Source organism: Acanthaster planci, linkage group LG19 (genome assembly GCF_054643075.1).
Source record: "Acanthaster planci isolate LZ-2023a linkage group LG19, COTS_SCS, whole genome shotgun sequence".
Classification (NCBI taxonomy): domain Eukaryota; kingdom Metazoa; phylum Echinodermata; class Asteroidea; order Valvatida; family Acanthasteridae; genus Acanthaster; species Acanthaster planci.
In genome coordinates, this window is record NC_141795.1 from 11,748,167 (window position 1) to 11,774,230 (window position 26,064).

The window sequence follows — 26,064 nt, forward strand, 5'->3', positions numbered from 1 at the left end:
GTGACCCTTCCTTCTGGTTGAAACCAGGAGTGGGCTTATTGTTTAAAAGTGGTGATAACTATTGACTTATTTTCAATGTTGTAAGTCTCTTGGGGTAGAGTACTCCTCAAAATATTTACTGATGATGTTCCGCAATTGTCAAGTGCCCTCTAGCAACGGGTTGAAAATTCTGAAAATGAATTTTGAATTGATGTCTGTGGCAAAGTTTATCAGAATCACCTGAAAATTGATATGGATGATGATCTTTACGCAGTTAACACGTGTGAAATTTTGGGCCGATGATGTCATCAGGCCAGAAGTTATAATAAAAAGTCCTTCAGAAAAAAAAGTCAGTATAAAGTAAACTGTAAGAGTTACAAGCATGAATTGTCCATTAGATGGCAGCTAAACCATTGGATTCAACTGCATGAAGTGCATAAAACTGGTGTACTTCTTCATACAAATGAAACGCCAACAACAAAAACTCCTTACAATATTTGTGTACTTGAAAATCCCATCGTGTACTGAGCATTGGCTACTGCGTGTGTGGACGCATAGTTATCTACCTGTAACATAGGCAGCGCACAGTGCGTAGGGCATGTACCCAGGAGTTGGCAAATTTTCAAGCACTTGGCACTGAGAGCAGATCACATTGTGTGGAACACCAAAAGGGAAAAATGTTTGCAATCTCTAATCTGCGCTCTTTCTGTAATAACAAATAATGTTTTGTATTGTTTTTGTATTGTGTATGTACATATCTGATTGGGTTGAAACCTTGCAGATAGTTAGGAAGGGCAGGTATTTACAAAGGGAAGTGTTATAGATTAAGCTTGACGTCATGTGATGATGATGTCATCAGATGATTGTCACATGACATTACAGGTGCACTGTTCAAAGCACTATATCCCATGAAGTACATGTCCGATTGGGTTGAAACCTTGCAGCATGTGAACAAGTAAGACTCCTTTTTAAGTTTATTAACCTGGGTGTCTTTGACAGTTTGTTTGAAAACTTCAAATGTGAAAAAGCCCTGTTAGGCCGTCAGCTGAACCCCTAAATTCTTTTGTTTCGTTCCAGTAACAGCAGGAATAAATTTTCTGAGCAGAATTGAGCACATAAATCTAGAGATGACAAATGCAAAAGTCCTCGAGAAGTTATCCTGCAGTTTTCTAATAATCTGGGTGGAAAGAGCAAACTATTTTGCCTCGGGGAAGCTGTATGCCTGAAATTTGCCACGTTCAAAAGTTGTTCAGGAATGATGTAATTAGACCACATGATACAAATTGTTCAATCCGAGACTCGAATGCAGGTCGTAGGTCGTGGGTCATGACACAAAGCAGTAAATATGGCGATGTCTGGCAATGCGGATGGCATGTGCCTCAACGTCAACATCGACAAATTTCAGGTGTTTAATGCATGTAGAATCGGTCAAATTTGAAGGTAAAAGCCCTTACAAATGTCCAATGGAGAAAGTTCACTTCATGTGCCAAAGAGTGGCTTGATTTATGCAGCAGAGATTGCGAAATCACTGAACAAACAGAGCGCAAGGGACTACGCGTGATCTGCACAGACTGTGCCTATGGCAAAGCATATGAATTACATAGTTTTTTAAACACCTGAATGCTGCTAGAAAACAGAAGTTACACGATGATTCTCCCTCTGAAGCTTCATCTTCTTCCCGTAAGAAACTCTGGGCTAGATCAAGATTTTCTTCTGGAAGATGACATATCTTGTGTGTTGCCTGTATGTTAACTTGAATGCGTCATGGAGTAAAGTTGAGCTGTTCGTCACTTGACGTGGGAAACGTGTCACAGATAAGCTGTTGCAGGCAGAAATTTCTGATGGAGGTAAGCTGCATTACAATGACATCGCAGTCAGGGAAGGGCGTATTGATTCGAAATTTAATAGTAATTTAGGTCTATCATGCCTATGTTGGTATTTTAGTTTTAGCCCATCATGCCCACCATTGAAGCTGTTTCTAGTAACTTGGACTCAACGAATGGCTCAAAAATGTCTGGAAACAAATAGAATTTAACTAGATAGTTATAAGATTAAGAGCACAAGCAAGATGGTTTAAATTGTATTTCCTTTTATGTTTCTTTTCCAGGAATGCTTTGTCAAGCAGCAGAGAGCAAAAGAGACGAAAATGTTTTGATACACATTTGGGACAAAGATTGTGTTGCTCTGGAGGTTTGATGTCGCACCTCTTGTTACAAATCATACACTCAGATCCTGACAAGGAAAAGCAAGGATCCTGAAGGGTAAGCTGTAGACAATATTTGATTGATGTGCTTTCCTTTTTTTTTTTACTCATTTTGAAAATATCTCCTTTATTTGGGGGGTGCACAAGAAAACTGACCGGTATGGCACCGGTATGATAGGTTGACAATTATTCAAATTGCCCAGTGCTTACAAAATTGACTCTATCAAATATTCACCTTGACAACCAATGACATTGCATGTAGCAAGAGAAGGTGTCGCATTGGCAGTCTTTGATTTCTACTCTCAAGGTAACAATATTTATACATGTACATCAATAATGGAAGGTAAAATGAGCTGTTGAAGGATCATGTGCATGATTTATTTCATAAATTCACTCATTCTTCTGTTCTAGCCAGTAACTCTCAACATTCTCAACAAACTACATTGGTTACCCATCAAATACAGAATTCAGTTCAAGATCCTCCTCACATTCAAGACACTCCACGGCTCTAGTCCCCTTTATCTTGCAAACATGGTGCAACTCCGCTCTGTCAGGCTGGGTCTGAGGTCAACAAATAATACCCTAGTTGTTCCCCGGACTCGGCTGGCCAGTGCCTGAGACAGGGCTTTTTCTACAATTGCACCATGCTTATGGAACTCACTCCCGGATCATCTAAGACAAGAACATGACATCAAGCAATTTCAGCATCATCTCAAAACATTCTTCTTCTCACAAGCTTTTTCACTATGAATGCACAATTGAGTTTTTCATTTTTCCACCTAGACCGGCGCCTCTGAATGCTTTGCAGATATAGTGCGCCTTATAAATGCTTTATTATTATTATTATTATTAACTCTTGTTTTCATCAAATATTAACCCATCTAATTTTAACTATTTCTCCTGATACAGCGACAAGTTGAAATATTGGCTCAAAAGATATTATCCTGAGCTCTGTTCTCACAAAACTTTCTCAAGAAACAAGTGTGAGATTGTCAACTCATCCACATTGTCATCAAGAAGTGTAACCGAATCTCTGGACACTCTGGAGGATGATTTATCAACCAACATGATTGATCTGGAAACTGGCACAGATGCTCCCACCTCTTCATACACTGTTAAAGGACAGAATGACTCTGTGCTTGATGATTTTTGATGGATAGTAATGAGAAGATGCTCCAAGGTTCCAATTCGCAGCCCTCTTCAGTGTTGTCTTTTCAAGAAATCACAAAGCATTTAGATTTTGTAGCTGACCTGTTCATTAGAGTTGTTTCTTATACCTTAGCATTATGGCATTTTATTTGCATGTAAACAAATAGCATGACATGTACGTCTAAATTAAATGCGCTCTTTTGATAATCAATTTAACTAACCAGTGAGATTAACCTTTTGGGGACATTTTTCTAAATGCCTTGTTTCATAATCATATGGCCCAGGTTCAGATGATCACATCAAAATTTAAATTACAGTCATTTGATTTGGAATTGGAAGCCATTTTTAGCACAAAATGACAGGTTCGGGGGGCCTCGGAAACATAAACACGTTATGAGTACATTGAGTGAAGTTCTGTAAATGTATTTCCCCTGCTGTCAGCAATTTAGTACATTTTCATCTCCATTTTGGATATAATTACAATATTGAAGGTTTGACATAATAACAGTTCTCTAATTTTGAAGTTGGAAGTGCCCACACACAGCCTTAGAAGCGGATATTGTCCATTTTTGGCATACAGGAGTATGGCAAACTTTGAGATAGAATTACTGAAAAACCGCAGGATTTTTTTGGGGGAAAACTTTTGACGTAATGTTTGGGATGTACAGAACCTCACATTTATGCATTCAAAAAGTATCCCAGTATTGCTGGAACAAAACTCATTTTTGCAGCCAGTTTCTTAGTCGGCCTAAGTGTTCTGTCCACAAGACAAATGCACAGAGCTCTAGTTTCTTCTTCTTCTCCATGTGCTTCTGCCAAACCCTGTTCACTTTGTACAGGGTTTTTCTGTACTGCACTTTAGTCCCTTTGCAAGTTCTTGACTTCATCAAAGTTGCAGCAAGTAGAGACCCTGTAGCAAAGATGTACTGTGAAGCGTGACGTCATGATGACGTCATCAGCTGATTTTTTATAGAATTTTGAATATTTCATTCCCTGAAGGTTTTAAACACATTTTTCAACTGCCAGAATGGCATGGACTTCGGCTACTCCACCAAATGAAATTTTGTCTAAGCAAAGACCAATACAGCATAGATAGTCCTAGAAGCATTAAGTCACTTTGACAGCATGAAATGATTTATTATTTAATTTTGAAGATATCATTTGTCCCTTTGACTTTGTACACATTTTCAAACCTGTGGACTTTATACATACACAGTTTATGCTTACATGCAGTATATCCATGCGCGATCCGCGGTCCTGTGCGATTGGTCAACCTTAGCGTGGTTGCTCAGTACAGTCTTATTACATGATTTCTAGATAATGTGGCTAGAAGGTTCTGACAAATCGTGTTAAGTATTTAGGGAAATGAACTCCGTGATTTTATGTTGGGTCAACCAGTTGTTCAAAGCAGTACTTGACACAAATTGTCCACTGCATACAGCATATCAACCATATTTTTGCAGTCCTGTCAACACATGGATAGTTTCGATGGGCCCATGTGTTTTGTTGAGACCTTATTGGGACATCCCATTCCTGAAATGGCACAAATTGAATTCTTTTTGGACTTTGCTTGATCAGAGGATTCCAAGGTAGGCTTAATCCCACAAAAGCTGAACTAAAACCAAATTTATGGACCGGAGTTGGAAATTGCGGCCAAGGAGTTGACACCGAATACGGGATAGGCATGATCCCAATTATCGTGAGCATGAGTGTACCAAACAAGCAGACTGTAGTGTGGCAAGCAACTGGGTTTGGAAGCTGGATGAACTGCAGGAACTGGTAGGCAATTAACATTATCAGTTGAAAGTTTTGTCTGCCCTTTCTGTATTCTGTAGCTCTGGATAGTAATGTTAGGGGAAACAGAACTGACTCACACTAGCTCTGAATTTGCATTGACATATTCTGAGTAATTTGAACTCTACAAATGTCCTTTTTCAATGTTTCGACATGGTTGCTCAGACCATGTCCAGCGACCATGTCCAAATGATAAAAAAGATAATTTTTGGGTTCAAGTTGCTCAGACTAGCATTGACAATGGTCAAGTACGTCCTAGTTTTTCAGCACAATCAAAAGATCAACTTGCACGTACATTCATTATACCTGTTCCTGAGTTCATTATTCAATAATTTTAGTATGATAGATTTTATTCAAAGGCAAATCAAATCAGGATGGCCTATGGAGTACAACAAATTTGCACAGGTTTTACGATTGCGCTGCAAAATGAAGTCCCTAAAACACTCACCTTGCATACTGTATTTCTTATGTATGCCCCCCAGGCAGACACCATGTCATTACACGCCTACGGTAAACATCCAAAAATGTATGAAATTTGAATGTAGACCCGTGGTTATTTAATATTGATGTAAGCTGATTATTCTGAATATTTTGATTTCCTTATTTGCATCTTGTGTTTCGGTATCCTTTGTGTTACTGCCTAAGTGAAAGCTAGAGATACATATAAATGTGTTCTCCATGTTAGTTCCAATGATTGGAATTCAACATACCTGCAGTTACAAGTAGATATCAGAAGCACTGCTCCCCAAGATAAATTAAGCTGCTGTACAACCAAGCAAGGAAGTTAACAGGTAATGGTAAAAAGACCTACTGCTGCTTTGACATACAAATTGGCCGCTCTGATTAATGCATTCAAAAAGCAACATTTGTGTCTGTGTGTTTGTGGGGGTGAGTACATCCATGTACCACCATCATAAATGGTTTCCTCATCAACAATTCAACATCCATGTTCCTGATCCCCCTTTTTACATTGCCCACGTACTCCTCTTTAGTGAGAACTCAAGGTTGCTATACATGTACACTTTGTGTCCAAGGTCTGACATCAGCTTTTCCATGCATTAACAGATGGCCTGCAACACTTGCAATAAATGTTTTCCTTTTTGTTCTGATACAGATGTTCATCAGCACAGACACGAAGGCAGTCTTCATACATGTTGGATGTCCCCATTGTCATTAATGGAAATGGAGTTTGAAGCAGGACTGATCCACAGAATGTTGAGAACAGCTTCATCAAAGTACTCGTTACAAGATCTTTAACTGCAACCAGCAGGAAGTGAGATTTACTTGTTTGTGTACACGTACCTACTATAATTTTTGAAAGACAACTGCAGAAATTGTTTAACCTCTTCCAGCCGGGATTCCGGATCTGGACTTGTTTGCTTTATATGTGTGGCCGGGGTCTCTGAACTCGGACAAAGGGAACAGGGCCTTGTAACAAAAGACCGTACTCGGAACAAAAGACCAGGCTGCTGGGAATTACCAACATTTTTTCAGTCTCAAAAGTGGAGATAATCCATCCTTGTTTTGAAACAGTATACCACAGTTTGGGGCATTTAAAGTGAATGGATTACCCCCAGGGACAAAAGTGCCCCAACACCGCAGCGATGAGCCTCACAGCACCACTGCATGCTAATTTGGCCCCTATTGAAAAGAGGTCAGTAGAAAATTATATAACAATGCATAATCTGGGCTCTTTTTACAAGGCTGCAGGCCTGGCTGAATTACTCAGGCATCAATAGATTTTGTCTGTCAGGCTAGAGTGGACACCAGACAGTCCTTCATGAGTGAGTATGTGTCCAGTAAATGAAGATATGAATTTTTAAAGAATTTTTAAAACAGAAAAAAATGATGAATATCCCACCCCAGCATCATCAACATTGATAACTGCCCAGGCAGGAAGTGGTTAAATTGGTTTCAGAAGAATAGTGCAACGTTTTCGGCATTCATAAGATCTGATATTTGAAACTGGTCCCCATGTCATTTGATGTGTCTGGAAATCTTCAGGACAGAAGAGAAGTTAGTGGTTTTTATATGATTACGCGTACGTACACTTCAGAAAAAAGGCCGGAAAAGGCAGGCAGTTTTTTCCTTCATATTTTCAAAACACTCAATGTGCATATTTCATTGTTATTTTCCTGAAAGACAAAAACCATATTATTACTGGTTCAAGGAAATTAACAGGTAATGGTGAAAAAATGTACTGTTGCATTGACATACAGACAACGGCGTGACTAAGGTGGGCATGTGGGGGGTGCGCATGCCCCTATGAAAAATCATTGATCCCCAGTGGCCCCCCCACCAGCATATCCTGAGTGATCATGTTTATGTACATGTATCTGTCCAACATCCAGTCAGCCCCCCCCCACTTTAGTGTGAGGCCCCGCTCTTTTTTTATGTGTATAGGTATCCTTCATACTGCTGCTTAAGTGAAAGCTAGAGATAAATCTGTTCTCCATGATGTTAGTTTCAGTGATTAGAATGCAACATAACTGCGGTTACATGTACATATCAGAAGCATGGCTAGCCAAGATAAAGGAAGCTGTTGGACAACCAAGCAAGAGAAGGTGGTGACAAGGCCTGCTGTTGGATATTGATGCACAAGAGATGGCCAGTTCTGATTAATGTAGTCATAAGCAAAAGGGAGGGGACCCATGCATGTACTAATGCAAATCCCTTACTCATCAACATCCATGTGTCCAGTCTTCCACTGTAATATTCATACTCACATGTAGCCAAGTGATATCAAAAGTGCTGAAAGTTCTGACACCTTTTTTCCATTCATCAACATATGAACTGATGCACAATGAACTATTTGTTTCCTTTATTTAGATTACGCAGAAGACTATTCACCAGCACATGAAGGAAGTCTTTAGACATGTTGGTGTCCGAGGTGTCATCGATGGAACTGCAATTCATACTGAGAATGTTCTACAGAAGGACTTCATCAAAATACCAAGTTTATCTGAAAAAACTGCAACCAATAGGACATAAATTGTACATGTATATGTGTGTATGTCCCTGACATTTCTTTTCAAGATTACTGCAGAAATTATGAATACATACGTTGGAAGCATTATGCAAAGTTTTCAGCATTCACAAGATCCTGATATTTTCAATGTGTTTCTATGTTCTTCTTAAGTATGTCTGGAAATCTTTATGGCAAAAAAACCTTAACTGGTTTTATATAAATTACAATAGTAAAATGCCCTAAAGCACAAACGCAATTTTTCTTTAATATTTTGTAAGAAGTATGAAGTACTTGTATGAAGTACGAGTCCGATTCAGTTGAAACTTGGCACATGGCTAGAAATAGATGTGCTTCAGATGAAAATTGACATCATAAGATGATTTCTTCTTCGTGTGACAGGTCAAGTGACAATCCACGTGACATTAAATGTTTGCAATATATCATCTACATGTATGTGTTCTTGTCATTAATCTTGTAAGGCGTTCATCACTGGTTTCAAATGAAAGCAGCTGTGTTTGTCCACAAACACATTTCTAGTTTAATTGTAATTTCTTTAAGTAATTTCTTTCATTTTCAAGTCTTTGTTTTTTTGTGATATTTCTGTAATAAATTCTTTGTTGTCCGTTTTTTTTTTAAATTTAGAAGTTTGTGTCTTTTGTTTCTATTCAGTTGCTTGCAGCATTTTCCTTCAATGATCCTTGGTTAGTTACATTTAGTTTTTTTTAGTAGTGTGAGTTCCTACAGAACGTGTCATTTTCTAGGTCCTCAAAGATATCCTGAGTGACTTGATTCAGAGTTCAGAGGTTTGCAAAATTTGTTCATTGATTTTGTTTTATCACTTTTCAGGTTTAACTGTTGCAGATTTGGTCTTCCCATGGTAAGTCCTTCTTTGCGTGCAGTAGTCGGTGGGAGCTCAATTCTGTACCAACCATATCTCCCATGTACATGTAATTAGGAATTTTGCTGCCACAAAAGGCAGTGGTTCGGCTTTAGGGTCTGTGTGTGAAAGAGAGGGCACTTCTGCAACATCTCATGTTTAATCTAAAGAAGTATCCACCAATGTTACAATCTATGTATACTTAGAGAAGCATTCCTAAACTCCAGCTCCCGATTCATTTGTGCTAGGAACTTTCCTGCAAGTGTATGCAAGTCCTCAAACAAACTCTTCAGGCATGCAACTTTTCCTGGGATCAGCTGATTTCCTCATTTTTCACTTATCACTTATGCCATTAATAATGAAAAACACTGTACAAAGTCTTGTAAAGATTGGAATTTCCTTGTTTTTTTTTGTCAAAGTCCAAGTTGCATGCCTGACTCCTCTGTACGTGAAACCAATGGCATGCTTGTTAAACTTGAGTTTTCAAATAGCATCTGTTTGGATCCCCTCATGGAGTAATAGTGGCTTAGATATGTACATATGCCTTTTTCAGTGCTGCAAAATCTGTTGAACCCATCAGTGGATTTTGAAAGCTCTTAGGGAAATACATGTACATGTACCTCTCCTTTTTCCATACAGCTGCAATGACATGTATGAACCCATCATCCTTCAGGCAGCATTGCTTGATTAGGGATCACAACAAAATGGTGGACGTGAGCTAGTCATTGAATAACTGGTGCTCGCTGAAGCTATGTCTCGACCTGTGAGCCTTTTAATCCTTGGCCCTTAACAATGGATTCTCTTTCAGTGAGACCTGCCTTGTTGTGGCCAAGTACATCCCAGCCAAAGGATTCTACCCATAGCCCCCTCCAAAAAAAAAAAAAAAAAAAGCTGCCCATTGTGAGATAGCTTTGATGTTTGTGATCATTGTTAATACATGTACTTAGAACCTGGGCAGATAAGTTGTGTTTTGCTTAGCAGGATCAGGCCATAGAGAACTTTGAGAACATGGAGAACTTGTGAGCATTGCCCCAGAATACCTGCTGAATCTGTTGTGAGCATGCTTGTATGGGGTCAGATGCTTTTGACATGGAAGGGCTCTGTGTCGCACAGAGCAGAGTCAAAGAAAAATTCTCAAATTCGTGTCCTGCGGAAGTATTCAGTGAGATCTTGACAGAGTTCTACCTGGTTCACTGTGGGGGAAGTGGGACAGAACTTCAGACCCTTGGAGAGAAGTTAGTGTTCAGCATCAGTTATAGACGAAGAAGAAAGGTTGACCACAGTTTTGGAGGTGGTGGATGGTAAGGGCTGGAGCTTAGGATACCTGAAACATCTATGCCTATGTTGTTGTTTGGCCAAAATGCCACCTATCTTCTTCCTCCTGACATGAAGAACAAACTCAAGATTAGTGAGGCCTCTTTCCATTTCGATGCACAGGTTACTATTCATAGTATCAAGACAGATCTAAGTTCTGAATCGAGATGGGCTATGTCCTGATGGTGGTTCTGAATTGTGATTTGATACTGTTGAGAAAGAATATTGAGTAATTGGATAGAGGCACCATGGAGAACTTGATTCCATCTTTTCTGCAGGTGAGGAGAGAGGGTACCTAAGCATGGGGTGGATGAGAGTTGTAAACCTGTGGGAATAAGACGTGACAAGGCAAAGAACCTGTAATTATCCTGGTGGTGGGTTTAGTGGAGGGCGTTCTCTCTCATTTTATGGAGCTGTTAAAATAAACATGGGGTTGTTCATACCTGTAGAGAGGGAAAGAATAATATCAGTATTATATACAACAGAGAAGATGACAACATTGCAATTACCTGCAGGGAGGGAGAGAATAGTAGTGTCATTAGTAGACGAAACAAAGAAGACGCTGCAATTACCTGTAGAGAGGGGAGAATATATCATTAGGACAAAAAACAGACAAGATGACAATGCTGCAATAAAACCAGGAAACAACAGGAATAAATCCCAAACAAAAAGGACAAACTTACAGGACAGCAAGGAGGATCATCACAAAGGGATATAGTAACAGAGATATGTAATACAAAACTGCTGCAAAGTGCATCCTGACTACAGTTACCTAAAATACAAATAAAAAACTATGGAGGGCCTGATGTTTCGATGCTAGCAGAATCTGTCTCAGAGGTAAATGACAAGTAGACAGGACAAACAATTCAAGAGAAATTGTGAAAGTTACAATGAAAATTTATGATCAAGTTCAGCTCTGTAAACCAGCTAGCGTAGATTTTTTTTATTTTGTAAGGAAATTCATGAAATTGATGAAATACACCTACAGTTTTGTACATTGTATGCCTTACACAATTATATCTTTCATTTTGGGAGAAAAGGGCCTGGCACTCTCAAAAGACGAGATCAAATAAGTTAATCATGCAAGGAAAAGATTACACATTTTGTTTTCTAGCCAATACAAAAACATCATGCCTTTGATTGCTGCCATAAGCCACGAAGAAATGTAGTATACACCAAATGTCAAAGTGCAAGACATGTTGTGAGTGCTGTTGATGAAATTGATTTCCTACACACCGACAGATCATTAGTGTAATGTGCAGGAAGAAAGATTGCACAACCTTTGACTAGTCTTCCGTGTGGCTGTGCTGTACCATACAGATTCTGCTTGACATTCCTTTTCCCTGGCTACTTCATAACCTTTGAAGTTTTGGCTAGACCCAAAGGACTTCCTGATAGTCATTAATTGTGCCGTCCGTGTATAACTTTTTTGACTGGAAGTGTTTCTTTTTACTTATGTTACGCAGGCCAGTACTGATCATGTAACCCCAGCCTTCCCAGAGTCTTCTAAATCAACTTTGCTATAAATGTGCCTTTGGTTTCCTACGCAACATTTGGAGGACTTTAGTGGTTTCCTCCTAACAGACACGACAAAATGGCATGGGGAAATAGGTGCGACAAATGTGCACCTTTATACTTCCCAGTTACATGTACATGTATGTTGTATATTAAAAAACAAACAAAAAACCCTGAATATACAAAGTCTTATGTAATTTGGAATTTCCCTTGTTTGCAGACCTCCAAGTCACATGCTTGGATGTCTATTTTGTGTTCAATCTAAATCATCCAAACTTTTCCTAAGAAAAAGATGGAGGGCAAATAAGGAGGTAAACAAGGGTTCCTGCAATTTCAGGCAAGTTCCCTACGAAAATGCCTCACAGGATGATGTGCATGTAAATGAAATCCACATTACATTCCTCACACTTTCCATGCTTTCACACTGTAGTTCTGTTTCTGTCCTAGGTTTGTATTTATTATGGGCACGTCAATGTCACTGTCCTTCAGTAGCATGATCAGACACAATGTATCTCAATGGACCATTTTGAAGAAGATTATACGACGGAGCCTCATCTTATTTGGCTTAGGCATCATGCTAGATGGTGAGTGTATTCAGGTATTTGTAGCAGTCATCTTGAATAGATTGGCTCATTTTGAGCAATTATGAAACTGTAACATTGCAAGAGGACAGATCATAGTGTTTCCTTTCCCATTAATACACTATATGTGCTCAGAGCACCGGTAGCAGCTAACATGCAGGAAGATGAGAGCCGTAAGTGATCTTAACAACAGTTTTTGTTGGATTGAATTGATGTTTCACAGCATACATGTAGATGTACTCATAATGTACATGTACCGGTATTTCTTTACATACGTGCCATGTTTGAAAAAGACTGGTCATGAGACAGCTAAGACCTAACATACAGGATACAGTATTACTGAATCAGCCAAGTCTCTAGATTGAGGGAAATTGCACGTTTGCTTTCAGAGGATTTGCTTGATGTACCCTACAGTTATTTCAAGAAATACATTAGAGCATTGACATAGTTCAATGTTCGATTTTTTTTTTGAGGGTTGCAAAAGTAACAGTTTATGTTGTGTTATGACAGCATTTTGTGTTTACCTTGCGTCGAGCATGTTTCAACAGTCATTGGCTGTAACACTACTGCGTAAACATGGTAAAGAAGAGAGCATGTTTTGATCAGTACACCATTTTTGTTTCTACAATGTCATGTACATGTACATATGCTTTCTTGCACATGGATTGCAGATGATGCATGCTCTGACTGTATACAAACATAGTGTCTTTGGAAAGGCTTAAAGCATGGTAGCTAACAAGGGGCACCCAACCCATCTTTTTCAATGGTGGGGGATACTGGGTTAGTCTTTGGAAAATTAACCTAATGTCACCTGAATTTTTTCAAAATATTTGCGGTGTTCTTTAATACATGTACATTTGTGTAAATATATCATAATACACAAATGCAGGGGACACAATATACGGATTTGGACTCCTTGGGAAGAAAGTCTCTGATCTTTGACATTGATGAGAAATCAATATAAAATTTGGGAGGGTGAGTGACCTTGGATTAAGGGTCACCCCCATGCTTTACATTAATCAAAATATTACTTTAGTTTTTCTTCATATTGTCGTGTGGGGCCTGATTAGCAAAACTGACTGGTGTGACTTGCTCTGGTGCATACAGACATTCACCTACATGATGTGTGCCATGCACCAGTCTGTACTTGCTTCGATTATGTTTGTGGGCCTGCTTTCCAGTCCCTACACAGTACTGTGGCGGGACAACTGACACCTTTTTGTGGCGGACTAGCAGACTGGCCTGATCGGAGATAGAATTGACCTGGCCTAACCCCACAAATATATTTATTTAACCTTACGCATTAATGAGCGGCTATCCAAACGCAAAGGGGGATATCAGTTAACGAACGGTGGACTATGTCTTAGGGGCTGTTCGTTTGGTGGAAGTTTACCGCTGCTCTGTGATTAAGTTATTGCTTCCGATGTCAATAAAGATTACAATAAATGTCAATAAGTGATACAGGACTGAACTAAATCTCATGGTGACCAGTGATTTTTAAGGCAATTATATGATTGGTTTGTTCAATGTCAGTGCTCAGTTATCCTTTATATACAATAGCAATTAATTATGTACAAAATTACTCACGGGGAGGAAGTCCTACGTGGTCAACTGCACCACGAACGTGATTAATCAACCTTATCCTTAATCTACACCAGGGTAACCCTCACAGTGATCAGGGTAAACCTCACAGCAATCAGGGTAACCCTCACAATAACCAGGGAACCCTCACAGTGATCAGGGTAACCCTCAAAATAACCAGGTAACCCTCAAGTCTAAATAAATAATTAGCTTATAACCGATAAGTCTTGACCACACAAGCAAAAACAATCTTTGCAATTATACAACACAACAGGGTAGACTTATATAACAAAAATCTTTTCATGCCTTACGAAGCAACACAATTCCCAAACTACAAGGTTCAAGGTGAATTAAATAACCCTCACCCACTTCAAGTTATTACGAAATAACACAAGTAAGTTGATTTAGAAGGCAATTATAATAGTCCTCACCAGACTCTAACGGAAGCCTGCACCCAGTAAACCTCAACGAGGAAAGCAAGCTCCCAGACCAGGACCGCAACCAACCGTCGCTATGCCAGCAAGCATGGAACAACGGCACACAATCTTTCTAGTCTAAACTCCGCTAATTCCTCAATTAACTGGTTCACACGGGTTCCCTAACCCTATAATCTACCACTTCTTAAATAAAATCTCCCAATCTTCAAAGAGATCTGATATAATCGGCAGCTCCGGCAACTGAGAACAAGCACCACACTAACCGGTCGCACCAGGTATACTTGAGGTAGATCCCCAACCACCAGCGGTCGTACGTCAGATTGAAGCTCGAAACTCAGAACACAACACAACTCCACAGAGCTCTGGTTAGCACGCTGTTATCTTTTGAAGTCCCGGCAACCCATGCAGCCAGCGCACAGACCTAATTGGTTGCCGTGCGCATATTTAATGCATGATTTAGATGTGCCTGAATTATCAATGACCCAGACTATAAACACAAATCTGCGCAGCTACCCTGTTTCGCCACAGTACCCTATAGAAGTTAACTAGCAACCAGTTTGACAAGCTGTCGTAACATCAGTGGCAGGCCTGTATACATGTACATGATGTATTTCGTTACAGAATCTTATGTATGGTATACACACAACCTACATGTACGTATACACCACTGATTTAACCTTTAGTGGACTGAAAGCCTTTCAACACACATGTACATGTACTTTGAACATGAAGATGTTCCCCATTGCTATTTTGAAGATAACCACAGCTGCTTTGAGAAATCAGCGACTCCAATAGATGCTAAATGGACCCCAAACAACTTGAACAGGTGTTTGTTATGATCCTGGAATGCTCCCGTGGAGTCGGGTGTTTCATTTTGATACATTTCATGAGCAGAAAAAGGAGAAATAACATCCAGCCTTTACATTTTTGAACAACATTGAAATATTCATCAAGGGCATTTAAGTTGTCAATTACAGGGCAGAATTGAAGAATTCATTTTCTAAAGACTGACATTAAAATGTACGGTAACATTACGAGGAGAGCAAAATCAGCATACCTGTGGGTATGTTAATACATATTCTTGCTCTTCATAAATGATGTGAAACAGGTCACTGTAAAAATATGTGCATTTGTAGTTACGTGTTAAACTAAGACATTTAAATTGTACACTGATTTTTACATTGAATTGGTGATTTTAAGCTTAGATAGTATGAGTAAGTTTTGTAGTGCATGATGGACTTGATGTTTTTGTTTATTTCTAAGAAAATCACAAAAAAGTAATTCCCTTCAGCTGTGTTTTTATCTTGTCTTTTAAAGTAGGTGTACACCATTGGTTTTTGTTGTAATTTCACAAGTTTCCTGATTATGGTGTATAATATTCACTGCAACTTACATTCCACTCGCTTGTTTCATGTTTTGAGTCAGTTGCTTTGTGAAAAATAAAAATGCAGAAATTGTACTTTATGTTAACGAAAATCATCGTACTTGGAAATGTACAGCCGCCATATTAGATGATACCATTATGCTCTAGGGTTGATTTAGGATTCACAAAGTTTTTGCATTAAAAAACATACATCCGCCATATTAGATGATACCATTATGCTCTAGGGGTGATTTAGGATTCACAAAGTTTTTGCATTAAAAAACATTTCCTTAAATAAAATTTAACTTCACACTGATCCAATCTATTTTCTACTTTACGCCTAACACTCGGGTATCTATAATTTCAGTTCACAGTGCTTTTGGTGAAAGAATGTCGGTATTGTTTTAGCTGCTTTCGGTTTATCCGTTCATTATAATAATGGAGACTCCCACAACATCTGCAAACACTGCGTAAAAGAAATTGGCGCTTATTAAAAGGATGTGGTGTACAAAGTGAAATTAACCCCGTTACGATGGTCAGCCAATCATCGTAAAAAAGAGAACAAACTTTTTGTTTTCTCGAAAATTACAGCATTCTGGGTGAAAATATTTTACAGTCTGATTGAGACTGTTATGTACTTTCAAGTAAGATCAGGATTATACGGTAGTCCGATTTTTGGGATTTTACCAACGGTGTACACCACCTTCAAAAAGGGGTGACATATTTTGTATTATAGTAATACTTTGAAATGTTAAGCTTTGATGGGTCCCTTGACCAAGCCCACATTTCATTCTTTTCATGATTTTCCATTCATGTGCCTTCCTTTATAATTGTTAATTTATTTTCAAAAGATATCATAAGTGTTTCGTTGTACTGGGAAAAAAGTCACTGTCAAGTGTGTGACAGCAGCGTCATTTTCCAGAAAATGGCCCATTTGCTCATAGAACTCGTAGAAAAGAGCCCATGTTGTGGCTTCACTATACCAAGTCTCTCCTTGGTGACTCATTTTTTGTTCATTGTCTGATTTGCAGGTGGAACAGATCTGAGCACTTTCCGAGTTCCAGGAGTCCTGCAGAGATTTGCAATATCATATCTTGTTGTGGCAAGCCTGCACTTAGTATCTGCCAAACCAAAGGTTGAGGACTACCGTATCACAGTCAGTTTAAGTTCCTTTTCCATGATAACATTCTTAGGGTCTGTTTGATTTGTTTGTTTTTTTCTCGCACCCGATGAATTAGCCTTTACTAGTTTCGTAGTAGTTATATGCTGATCAACCCAATCATGGGCTGGGTACTGCCTTCCTCAATCTTGCAAAGTCCTTCTTAACCTTATGGCTGTATGATGGATCTTACAGCTTTCTGTGAGAAACTCACTTTATTCATATTGCTGCCCATATTAAAAGAAGACTGATCTTTACAGTTTCCTTGACTGAATTTCTTGGCAGGAATGCCTCACATTATACATGTATTATTCTTTTCAGAAGCAGTACCGTCTGATGTTTCGCGATCTGGTTGACTATTGGCATGAATGGCTGGTTATAATATCATTGATGGTCCTATATGTCTGTCTTGTTTTCTTTCTGCCGGTACCAGGATGTCCAACGTAAGCAATGCACAATAGTACAATGTATGTTAGGTCCCCATACTAAAAGGCTTATCCAAAACCCTGTTCTCCAGAGACTCAGTAACAGTGTTGCTGATTATGAATGCCCAACTACAAATAGAGTGCAGCTGGATAAAAACTCAAGGTAGAAAGTTCGCCATATTAAAACATACAATGAAAAGATTGGATGATACTAACAATTTTAAGACAACCAAATCCCAAAATAGCCTCATAATATAATGAAAATTGGTAAAGATAAACTCTCTGTATTATCATACATGTATATAAACCTATGGTTTAATTTTCCTTATCATGAGTGCTTACAATTTCATGTGAGAAAATTAATGTTCACTTGCTCTATGTGTAAGTCTGGCAATCATTGTCGACAGAAATGCCTATCAACATGTCCATATGTTGATGCTTTTCATTGGGAAAATCCCATTCTCATGTTCATCCAGTGCAAGAATGGGGTTTCAAATATGCTCAAAGTGTAATCTCCAAGTATGCATGTGGGTCTTTCTTTTTGAATGGGTTCAAAGTGGGACATACAGGCCAGCAGCTGATTTCATGAAACATACCATAACTTTGAAGCATGCATAAGCTTTGTGCCACAAATTTGTGCCGTAACTGTACAGTATACATGTACGTGTACATGTACTGGCATTCGATTTCACGAAAGCTTGCTCGGTTGCGCCACATATTAATAATATTTTAATATTATGAACCATATGCTGCCAGGTGCTTTTAAAAATGCAGTGCACACATACAGGCAATTTTCAAGATTTTCGGTTTTCAAAATTGTTCAAAATAAACGTTTACATCCACATGAATGATTCTTTGATGGCTACTCTAAGCTGACAGGTAACCTTCATTGACTCCTGAATATTTCAGCTAGGCCTGTTGCCCTGTAAAGAGAGCCCAGAATCGTGAGGTGTTGCCTAATTTCTTTTGTCTCCAGTGAATTTGAGTGGCATCTTTTCAAACGTGGCTTGATTAGCATGCAGCAGTGCACTTTTGTCTGTGGTGCTAATCTGCGGGTGCGCTAAGCTTAAAACAGTGCTATACTGTTTTAAAACTGTGACGGATTACCTTCAAAAACTGCAAGCCGAAAAATGATGGCAATTCCCAGCAGCAGGTCTTTTGTTCCAAGTACAGTCTTTTGTTACACGGACCAGCTCTTTTGTCCCATTTCAGGCACCTGGTCTCTGAGTATAAACCCATGGTGCTGAAAACGGGGTTCCCCGGCAGCAAAAGGTTAAAATGTGGCGCACTTGAGTAACTTTCTGTGAAATTTCTTGGATGAGGACAATAGAGTACCGAAGTGACCACGTCACATGCACAGTATGTGTGTAAAAGGCATTAGTGCGAGAACCAGTGCTTGAACCATGCATGCTTGTATTCCATTCGTTTGTGTGGCATTCACTGGCTGTACATGATGTTACACTTCTGAACTTTATAATGGCTTCACACTGTGTAGGTGGTCTGTTGCCAGACCGGAGTACACTGTACATGTTACCCACCCATGGAAGGGATAGGATGATGGGAAAAGCTTAACTTACAACAGAGCCCGTTGCTGTAGCTAAAAAATCTCACTAGTTCAGAAGTGATTTTTAAAGCTAAAATATTGTGAACCTACGGAGTATTTTCACTCTGACTTTCGAGTGTTTATTGGAAATATTGAATATTTTTTTGAGGGGATATGAGAATTCCCATGAGTGTGAGAGAATGAAAAATAACTTTCAACAGCATGCATCTCATGCTCAATGCACAGAGGTTATTGGTAAAGCTTAATAATAAATGTAATCTTTTTGGGTCTATTTCAGGGGCTACTTTGGCCCGGGGGGACCTCTTGTGGATGGCCACATGAACTTGACCAACTGTACAGGGGGTGCCACAGGCTACATAGACAGGTGGATCCTGGGTGAGAAGCACCTCTACCCACACCCGACATGCAAGAAGGTGTACCACACCACTGTGAATTATGACCCAGAAGGGATCCTTGGTTCAATACCTTCCATATTCATCACGTTTCTTGGACTTCAGGTATATTTTTTATTATTATTATTATGGTTTATTTTATTTGAATTAAAAACAGCCTAAAGGCTGAAAGCATTCAAAATTACAACTGGTAGATTTAGTTAAAGACCAACTCCAACGATTGTACTTTTTCTCATATTTCAATTCAGAAGAGCTAAGTCTAATGAAAATGGCACATACCAAAAGCTCTTGCAATGCATGTTATTGTTTTAATAAAACACAGTTTTTGTAGCCATTTTTCCTGCGAGTCCAGTAAAATGTAAAAAGTGAAATAGGCCTATACCACATAATGATTAAATACAAGGAAAAAATGAATGGAGAAACAATAGGTCAATTGGCACATAAATTTACAAGGCTTAATACGTAAGAGACAGACTATTTTAAAAATCTGGCCAGTGATGGAATGGTAGATTTCTTGTATCGCTCAGTATGACATCTGGGTATGACAAGACAAGGTGCAATAGTGGGCTTGAGTTTACTACCTTGCTTAGGGACGGTGACCATTTAGATCTGGTATGGAAAGGGCCCAACCTTACCCAGTCTGGTATTAAGCCAGGCCGGTATTCACTCTGCCCTAGGCCCTAGTCTGGTACACAGGCCTTTCTGATTGCACATTTTGAAGTCAGCGAGGCGGATCAATTTATTGCCCCTCAGAGAACAGCAAGAGCTGAGCAAAAAAAGACTTTAATACCGGATTAAAGCCTACATGTACTAGCAAGAGTTGGCTGGAAGAGTTGGCTGGAAGAGTTGGCTGGAAGAGTTGGCTGGAAGAGTTGGCTGGAAGTGATTATTCCTGCTGCTGGCTGGAGGTGGATTGGATTGTTTCAACTATTAACTCATGGGCAGTTTGAATATTCCATATCTCGATTCTTTTGAAGTAGTTAAGAAAACGGGAAAACAAAGCATGTTTAACTTCCTTTAGCATGCAGTGCCAGCGTTTGCATCAAGGTGCGATATTTTTCAGGTGTAATGCTGCATGCAATAAGGGCACCCCACCAATGTTCTGGATCGGGCTTGGTCCAGAATTCTTTTAGCAGACTATTATTTTCAGACAAGTACAGTTACCGGTATGTTCTGACTGCCAGGTGGACCATCATATGTAAGTGTCCAAGATTGGCAGTTTTCAGACATGCCTTTGCTCGAAGGATTTACCTTTTTTAACAAAAATAAGAACTAACTTTTTTCAACTCCCATTAAACAAAATGCGGACTCGTACATATACGTCTCTGGAGACAATGGCAGGAATATGTAAATTCCATTTCAGATCCTTTTGAATGGTAATACTAATATGTAATAATTTCAAATGTGACACATTCCTAGTTATTGAGTTAATTGACAGAGTACCCTAGGGTATTTCTCTGTCAAAAACTGTCATAGACTGGTATTCAGAGGGTTTGAGCAAAACATCATTGCCATTGCAGCGAAAGAATAAAGGTAAGTTTGAAGTTTGGGCTCTTTGTCATATTTCATATCTTCAAAGTCAGATCATCCACATATTTTCATTGTCTGCAACAGCTCTTACACACATCGCTGACAAGCATAAGAAAAAGAATTGGACCTAATTTTATTCCCTGAGGGACACTAAAGGTATGTTGATTAAGCTTGACCTGAGAGAAAGCTACAGACTATGGGAACAATCGATAATCTGACACCAAGATTTTTAAGCTTTTGTATCACAATAATGTGGTTAACACACTTGAATGCCTTGGTAAAACCTATTGTGCAAAGTCAACATAGTGACCTGGTTTAACAAGTCAATGAGGTAATGTGTGGTGGAGCAGCCTTTCCTGGTACTGTACTGCTTAGAGTCTATCTTGATAGTGATATCCTGTAGGAGCCATTTTGCTGAAAAGGATTGAAAAATACAGGCAAACACTGGGATAAGTGAAATGGGGCAGAGGTTATCAAAGGATGATTTTTTTTTTATTTTGGTTCTGGGACAACTGTAGCAGTTTTCCATTGATCAGGGAAAATACCATCGGCAAGGCAAAATTGAATAGATGCGTCAAGGGATCTGCCCGTTCAGTTGCAAATTCTTAAATAAGCCAAACGGGTAGTCCATCAGGGTGACCAGCCTTCTTTGAATTAAGACTACTCAGGGCTTTCAAGACTTGGTTATGGTATATTTTGGGAGGTGGAGCTTCAGCAGATAAGTACGATGGCAAACAATGAGGACTGCAATGGAAGTAACCTGTTGCAAATACTTGCAAAATGGTTGTTAATGGCTTCAGCTGTTGCAACTGGACCTACATGTACATGTATCATAGCACAAGGAAAACTAGGCAGTTTTGGTTTCAGGCAGCTTATTTCCTGAATGTATCGATGCTGCAAACTGGGTTGCTTTTCAAAAGTTCAACTGAATTTTTATAAAATGTAGCGTTTGCCTCATTAATAGCATGTCGAGGTTTGTTGTGGAGAGAATGCCACAATACGACAGTGCATTGTTGTCTTTATCAGCATACGCTCTCTGGCATTGAGTAACAAGGCATTTAATAGAGCGAGGCATCGCAAGGTTTATCTCTGAAAAATATGGAAGGGCTACGTAGCACCATGATCAGAATATTGAGGAGAATATAATATCAAATCAGTGCTGTGAAATATGTGATTGCTGAGCTTTCAGTAACTGAGTACCTTCTTCAGGGCACGTGGTGACAATATGGTGTGAACTCATTCAAAAAATATGTCTGCTTGTTTAGAAGTTGATAGCTCATTGAGGGCACTGTTTCAGTCTCAATAAATTTTCAATAACCCAAAAGTTCTGAGGGACAAATCCCCGTAGGGCTGTTAATTGATCTTTGTCTCTGGCCGAGAAAGCTCACCTACAGGCACAACGAGGATGTAGCAATGGTCGCTAGCTCCAAGAGGGAATAACTGTTCAATTTTGTGGCGTGAGCTCAAGTATCAAGCCCAGGACTTCAGGACTTCACTGCCAGTGGTTTACCCAGACCTCATTCAGAGTCATCGGGTTGCCACCATGGAAAACAATGATCATCTACTAAAGTTGAAATGACTGAAAGCTCTACAAATTTCTGTCCTTTTTTAAAATACAATGATAAGTTTTGTTCGATTTCCAAAAATTGAAACGAAATTCACACAAGACATGACAAATCAACTGCCAACTCTTTATAAAGTTCTGTTTTTCAATGAATCTGGGCTAAATACTTTTGCAGGGCAAAACACCTTACAATAAAAACATATTCAAGTACATTCAGACTTCATACAAATTCAACAATATTGACAATATAAAACTTACGGTAATCATGGGGATTATGCACTTAAACTTCACGTGGAAGCCATGTGGAGACTGGTCAGTTCACCAGGGTGTCAGTGGTATCGTAACGTATATTATACTCTCTGGCCCACAGCCTCAGTATCTCAGTTGGGTAACCCTTTACGGTAGCCGTACCCACTTGCCTGTTGGTTCGGGTGGCGACCCAACACAGCCAGCACGTGGCAACTCTCTCTCGTCAAACACACCGATGGATACCCTTATTCATCAAATGCAAGAATTGATCTCACTCAACACTTACACTCAGCTTTTTACGTCCCCAGAAAAATGTGCGTTCATCTGGACTGGCTTTTTCCAATATAACAACAAAAACAAATTTGCATGAAAAGGAACAGTGGTTTGGGTTTACCATGATCATTGTACAAAGGGGTGTGTTTTCCTACTGAACAAAAAGAACAAAAAGATAACCTGAATGTGTTCTGGGTTCACCAAAAATTGGGACCCAGACTCCGTGGCAATTTTGTTACAAAAAGTCATGAAAAATCAACGATGGTGAAGTATAATAGCAGGTTTCATAGATTTTGCACAAAGGGAAAACAAGGAATAATAATGGATGCACGGAGACAGATTTACACGTAGGTTAAAAAATTCCAAGACATAAAAATGGACTAACTTTGACAGTTAGGGATTTTCATTCAGTGGTGATGCTGGGTCATTACATGTAATACAGGTTTCAGTAATACTGGCAGTATCAACATCGTTAGGAGTTAAGTGTGACTTCAAGGTCATCAATCTTGGTTTTTTAGAGATCAGACATTAGTGAGGAACATACGAGGTAGTAATGATGATCTTAACCAAGAGGTTGGTTTGACCAATAGTTGGAAGCTTATAGGAACAAAGTGCTGATGTTCAGGACTGCTAGATGGGTTATACTGGTCATCACGAGTGGTAACTTTGACACGAACGCATCCATAGTGACTGTGGTCAGATTTAGTGAGAGTCCGTATGAAATTTTTTTGCCAAGAGCATAACCAAATGGGTGCATTTGAACATTAGTTGTCTTCCACCACCTCAGTTGCCATGAAATCGGAACACGCTGTTCATTTCAGGGAATGTAGAATATGGAGATGTGAAGAAGTTTGAGCTGATTTTCGAAAGCTAAACAGTTGTTGACAGGAGTTTTTGATTACATTTGGTTGGAATCATCTGTTAGCTTACTGAAAGATTTCTCAGTTCATCCACGGTTGTTAGGACCGGGATTAAGGTGAATGTCGATGAAGACAGTTATGTCAGGTTGGAGTTGATGCTGATTCTTCGGAAGAAGCAGGTAAGTATTACCATGTTTGTTCCACTTTACGAGAGTGGTTTTTATTTTCATTTAATTATTAACCATGTTGATTTGTGGTAAGTACTGCAAAGCCACAAGCATGACAAGTGGGATCCTGTCAATTTGGGATGAATATCATAATTTGCAAAGAGTGTTTGGCCTTGTTCATACACACAACGTACAGAGTTAAAGACTCCGATCACTAGGATCAATAGAATTTCATACCTCAAAGCAGTGGCCATGTTGGATGATAAAAGAAAATCAGTCTTGACTATTTTTAACATCAAACGTCATCCAGTGTTGATAACAGACACAAAACAACTACAAGAAATCTACTAGGATGATCAGCAAGTAGTTAACAAGTTGTGCAGTAACAGATAATAGTGGATGGCAGGTATAAAAAGAGCTATTTGAAGATCACTATTTCATGTATCCTAGAGCTAAAAATGGACACAGTTGACTGCAGATGAACAGCACCTGTAACTATTAGTTTGAATTAACAACCGTTGCAAAAGAGAAATGTAACCACTTTACTGAAGAGAAAAAAAAAATGACATACCTGTACAAGAACATTCTTGTATTCTTTGCTGTTGTTGCAGAATGTTGCCAAGACACTTTTGATATAAGTACATGTATTAAGAGTGCATTGATGCCTTTTATGAAATCCTTAGAATTTAGAAGACACATCAGTTGAATTTGCCAGAAAAATACCCCTATTTAAATTAGAAGTGAATTTTTGATGCATAAATGCATATAGATGTTAACAATGATTTCTTTTTGTTCAGGCTGGAAAAATCTTGCTGCTTCATCAGTATAACAGCAGCAGGATCATACGACTTCTTCTGTGGACTCTAATCACGGTGAGTTTAGCCAGTTGACTCGAGCCATAATAACCGCTGACACCCCCCATCTTTTAAAATCTGGTTTTGGGATATTTGTCAGGATTGGGGAGGGTTATGAATCAAATCATGATGTAATTATTTTACATCGATAGGACGGTAACCCAAAAGCTAGAAACACATAGTTTTGGTTCAGAAGAAATTAATAAGTGAAATTTATGCAAATTAAACCAAAATCCAAAACGAACCATTAACTTCAACAGTTGCCATGTAAAACTTCTGGCGGCTTTTATTATTTTGAAAAATAAATAAGTGGTGTGGTTCCAAATCAGTTGCTTGCTACAGTTATGTAGAGTAGGATACAAGGAGTCTACAGGTATCTTATTGTAATATTGCCGCATTCCAAAGCAGTGTACAATGCCAGTAATTTTAGACCACAAAACCCAGCCCCATTTTGGGCTGCACCCTCTGCACTGAAAAAATTACCCTGCCATATGGAATGAAACCCAAGTTCCTGAAAAGCCAATACAATATTTATACACGTAGGCCTACGTAAACAGAACCAAATGGCAGCACAGGAGCATCCTACAGCTCTGGATGTTCTGGACACTGTGTCCCAGGTGAAATTTCTAACACCCTACATGTAGTTTATATGCCTAAGGAATTAAGTTGTTGCAATAAGCACATAACATGCAGGACCAGCCAATGAAAACTTAGTTTGGTCCTGGCCAAGTAGGCAATAATAGATAATTTCAAATAATAGTGAACTCAACATGGAGATGAAACTCCGGCAAGCCTGTAGTACTGTAAACGGAATATGCCATGGCTTCCTTCGTAGTGGTGAATTAGGGAGGATAGAGAGCAGTTTTTAGTAAAAGATGCAAAGGTAGTTAATGCTCATCGACAATGATGTATCTGCATTCTGGCTGTGATGCACTTTTAGACAGTGCCAGAGGTATTGCATGCTAAAATGCCAATAGTCATGATAGGTCTAAATAAGTTATTTGTAACATGCATTTTTTAATTCTGTGGTCTTCTGGTTAAAACATGCTTAAAGAGCACTTCTGAACAAAAATAACCTCACTGGTCAAAGGGGCATAATACTGCATGTAGATATGTGGTCTTGTCGGTGAAAAAATGTGCTGTCTTGATTTCAAGTAATTTTCGCAAAAATAAATTTAAAAAATAAGTTTGTAAATTTTTAATCTGAATGAAATTGCAGGAAAATGCAACTTTAGGCATATGATGTATTTAAAAACACTTCGTTTG

At 39.0% G+C, this 26,064-nt stretch overlaps 1 protein-coding gene and 1 long non-coding RNA gene across 2 annotated transcripts in view; both read left to right on the forward strand.

The window, feature by feature from the left end:
- The window catches only part of hgsnat (heparan-alpha-glucosaminide N-acetyltransferase), a 65,239-nt gene that overhangs the window by 28,160 nt on the left and 11,015 nt on the right, over positions 1-26,064 (forward strand). The window contains exons 9-14 of the mRNA XM_022250306.2: positions 8,940-8,970; positions 12,247-12,383; positions 16,793-16,917; positions 17,242-17,363; positions 19,187-19,406; positions 24,742-24,816. Coding sequence (XP_022105998.2) covers positions 8,940-8,970; positions 12,247-12,383; positions 16,793-16,917; positions 17,242-17,363; positions 19,187-19,406; positions 24,742-24,816 — 710 coding nt within the window. The remainder of the gene's footprint in view (positions 1-8,939; positions 8,971-12,246; positions 12,384-16,792; positions 16,918-17,241; positions 17,364-19,186; positions 19,407-24,741; positions 24,817-26,064) is intronic.
- Positions 4,330-8,939, forward strand: LOC110987516 (uncharacterized). The gene is made up of 3 exons (XR_002599294.2): positions 4,330-5,916; positions 6,240-6,398; positions 7,955-8,939. It is a non-coding gene; the product is annotated as an uncharacterized LOC110987516 (long non-coding RNA).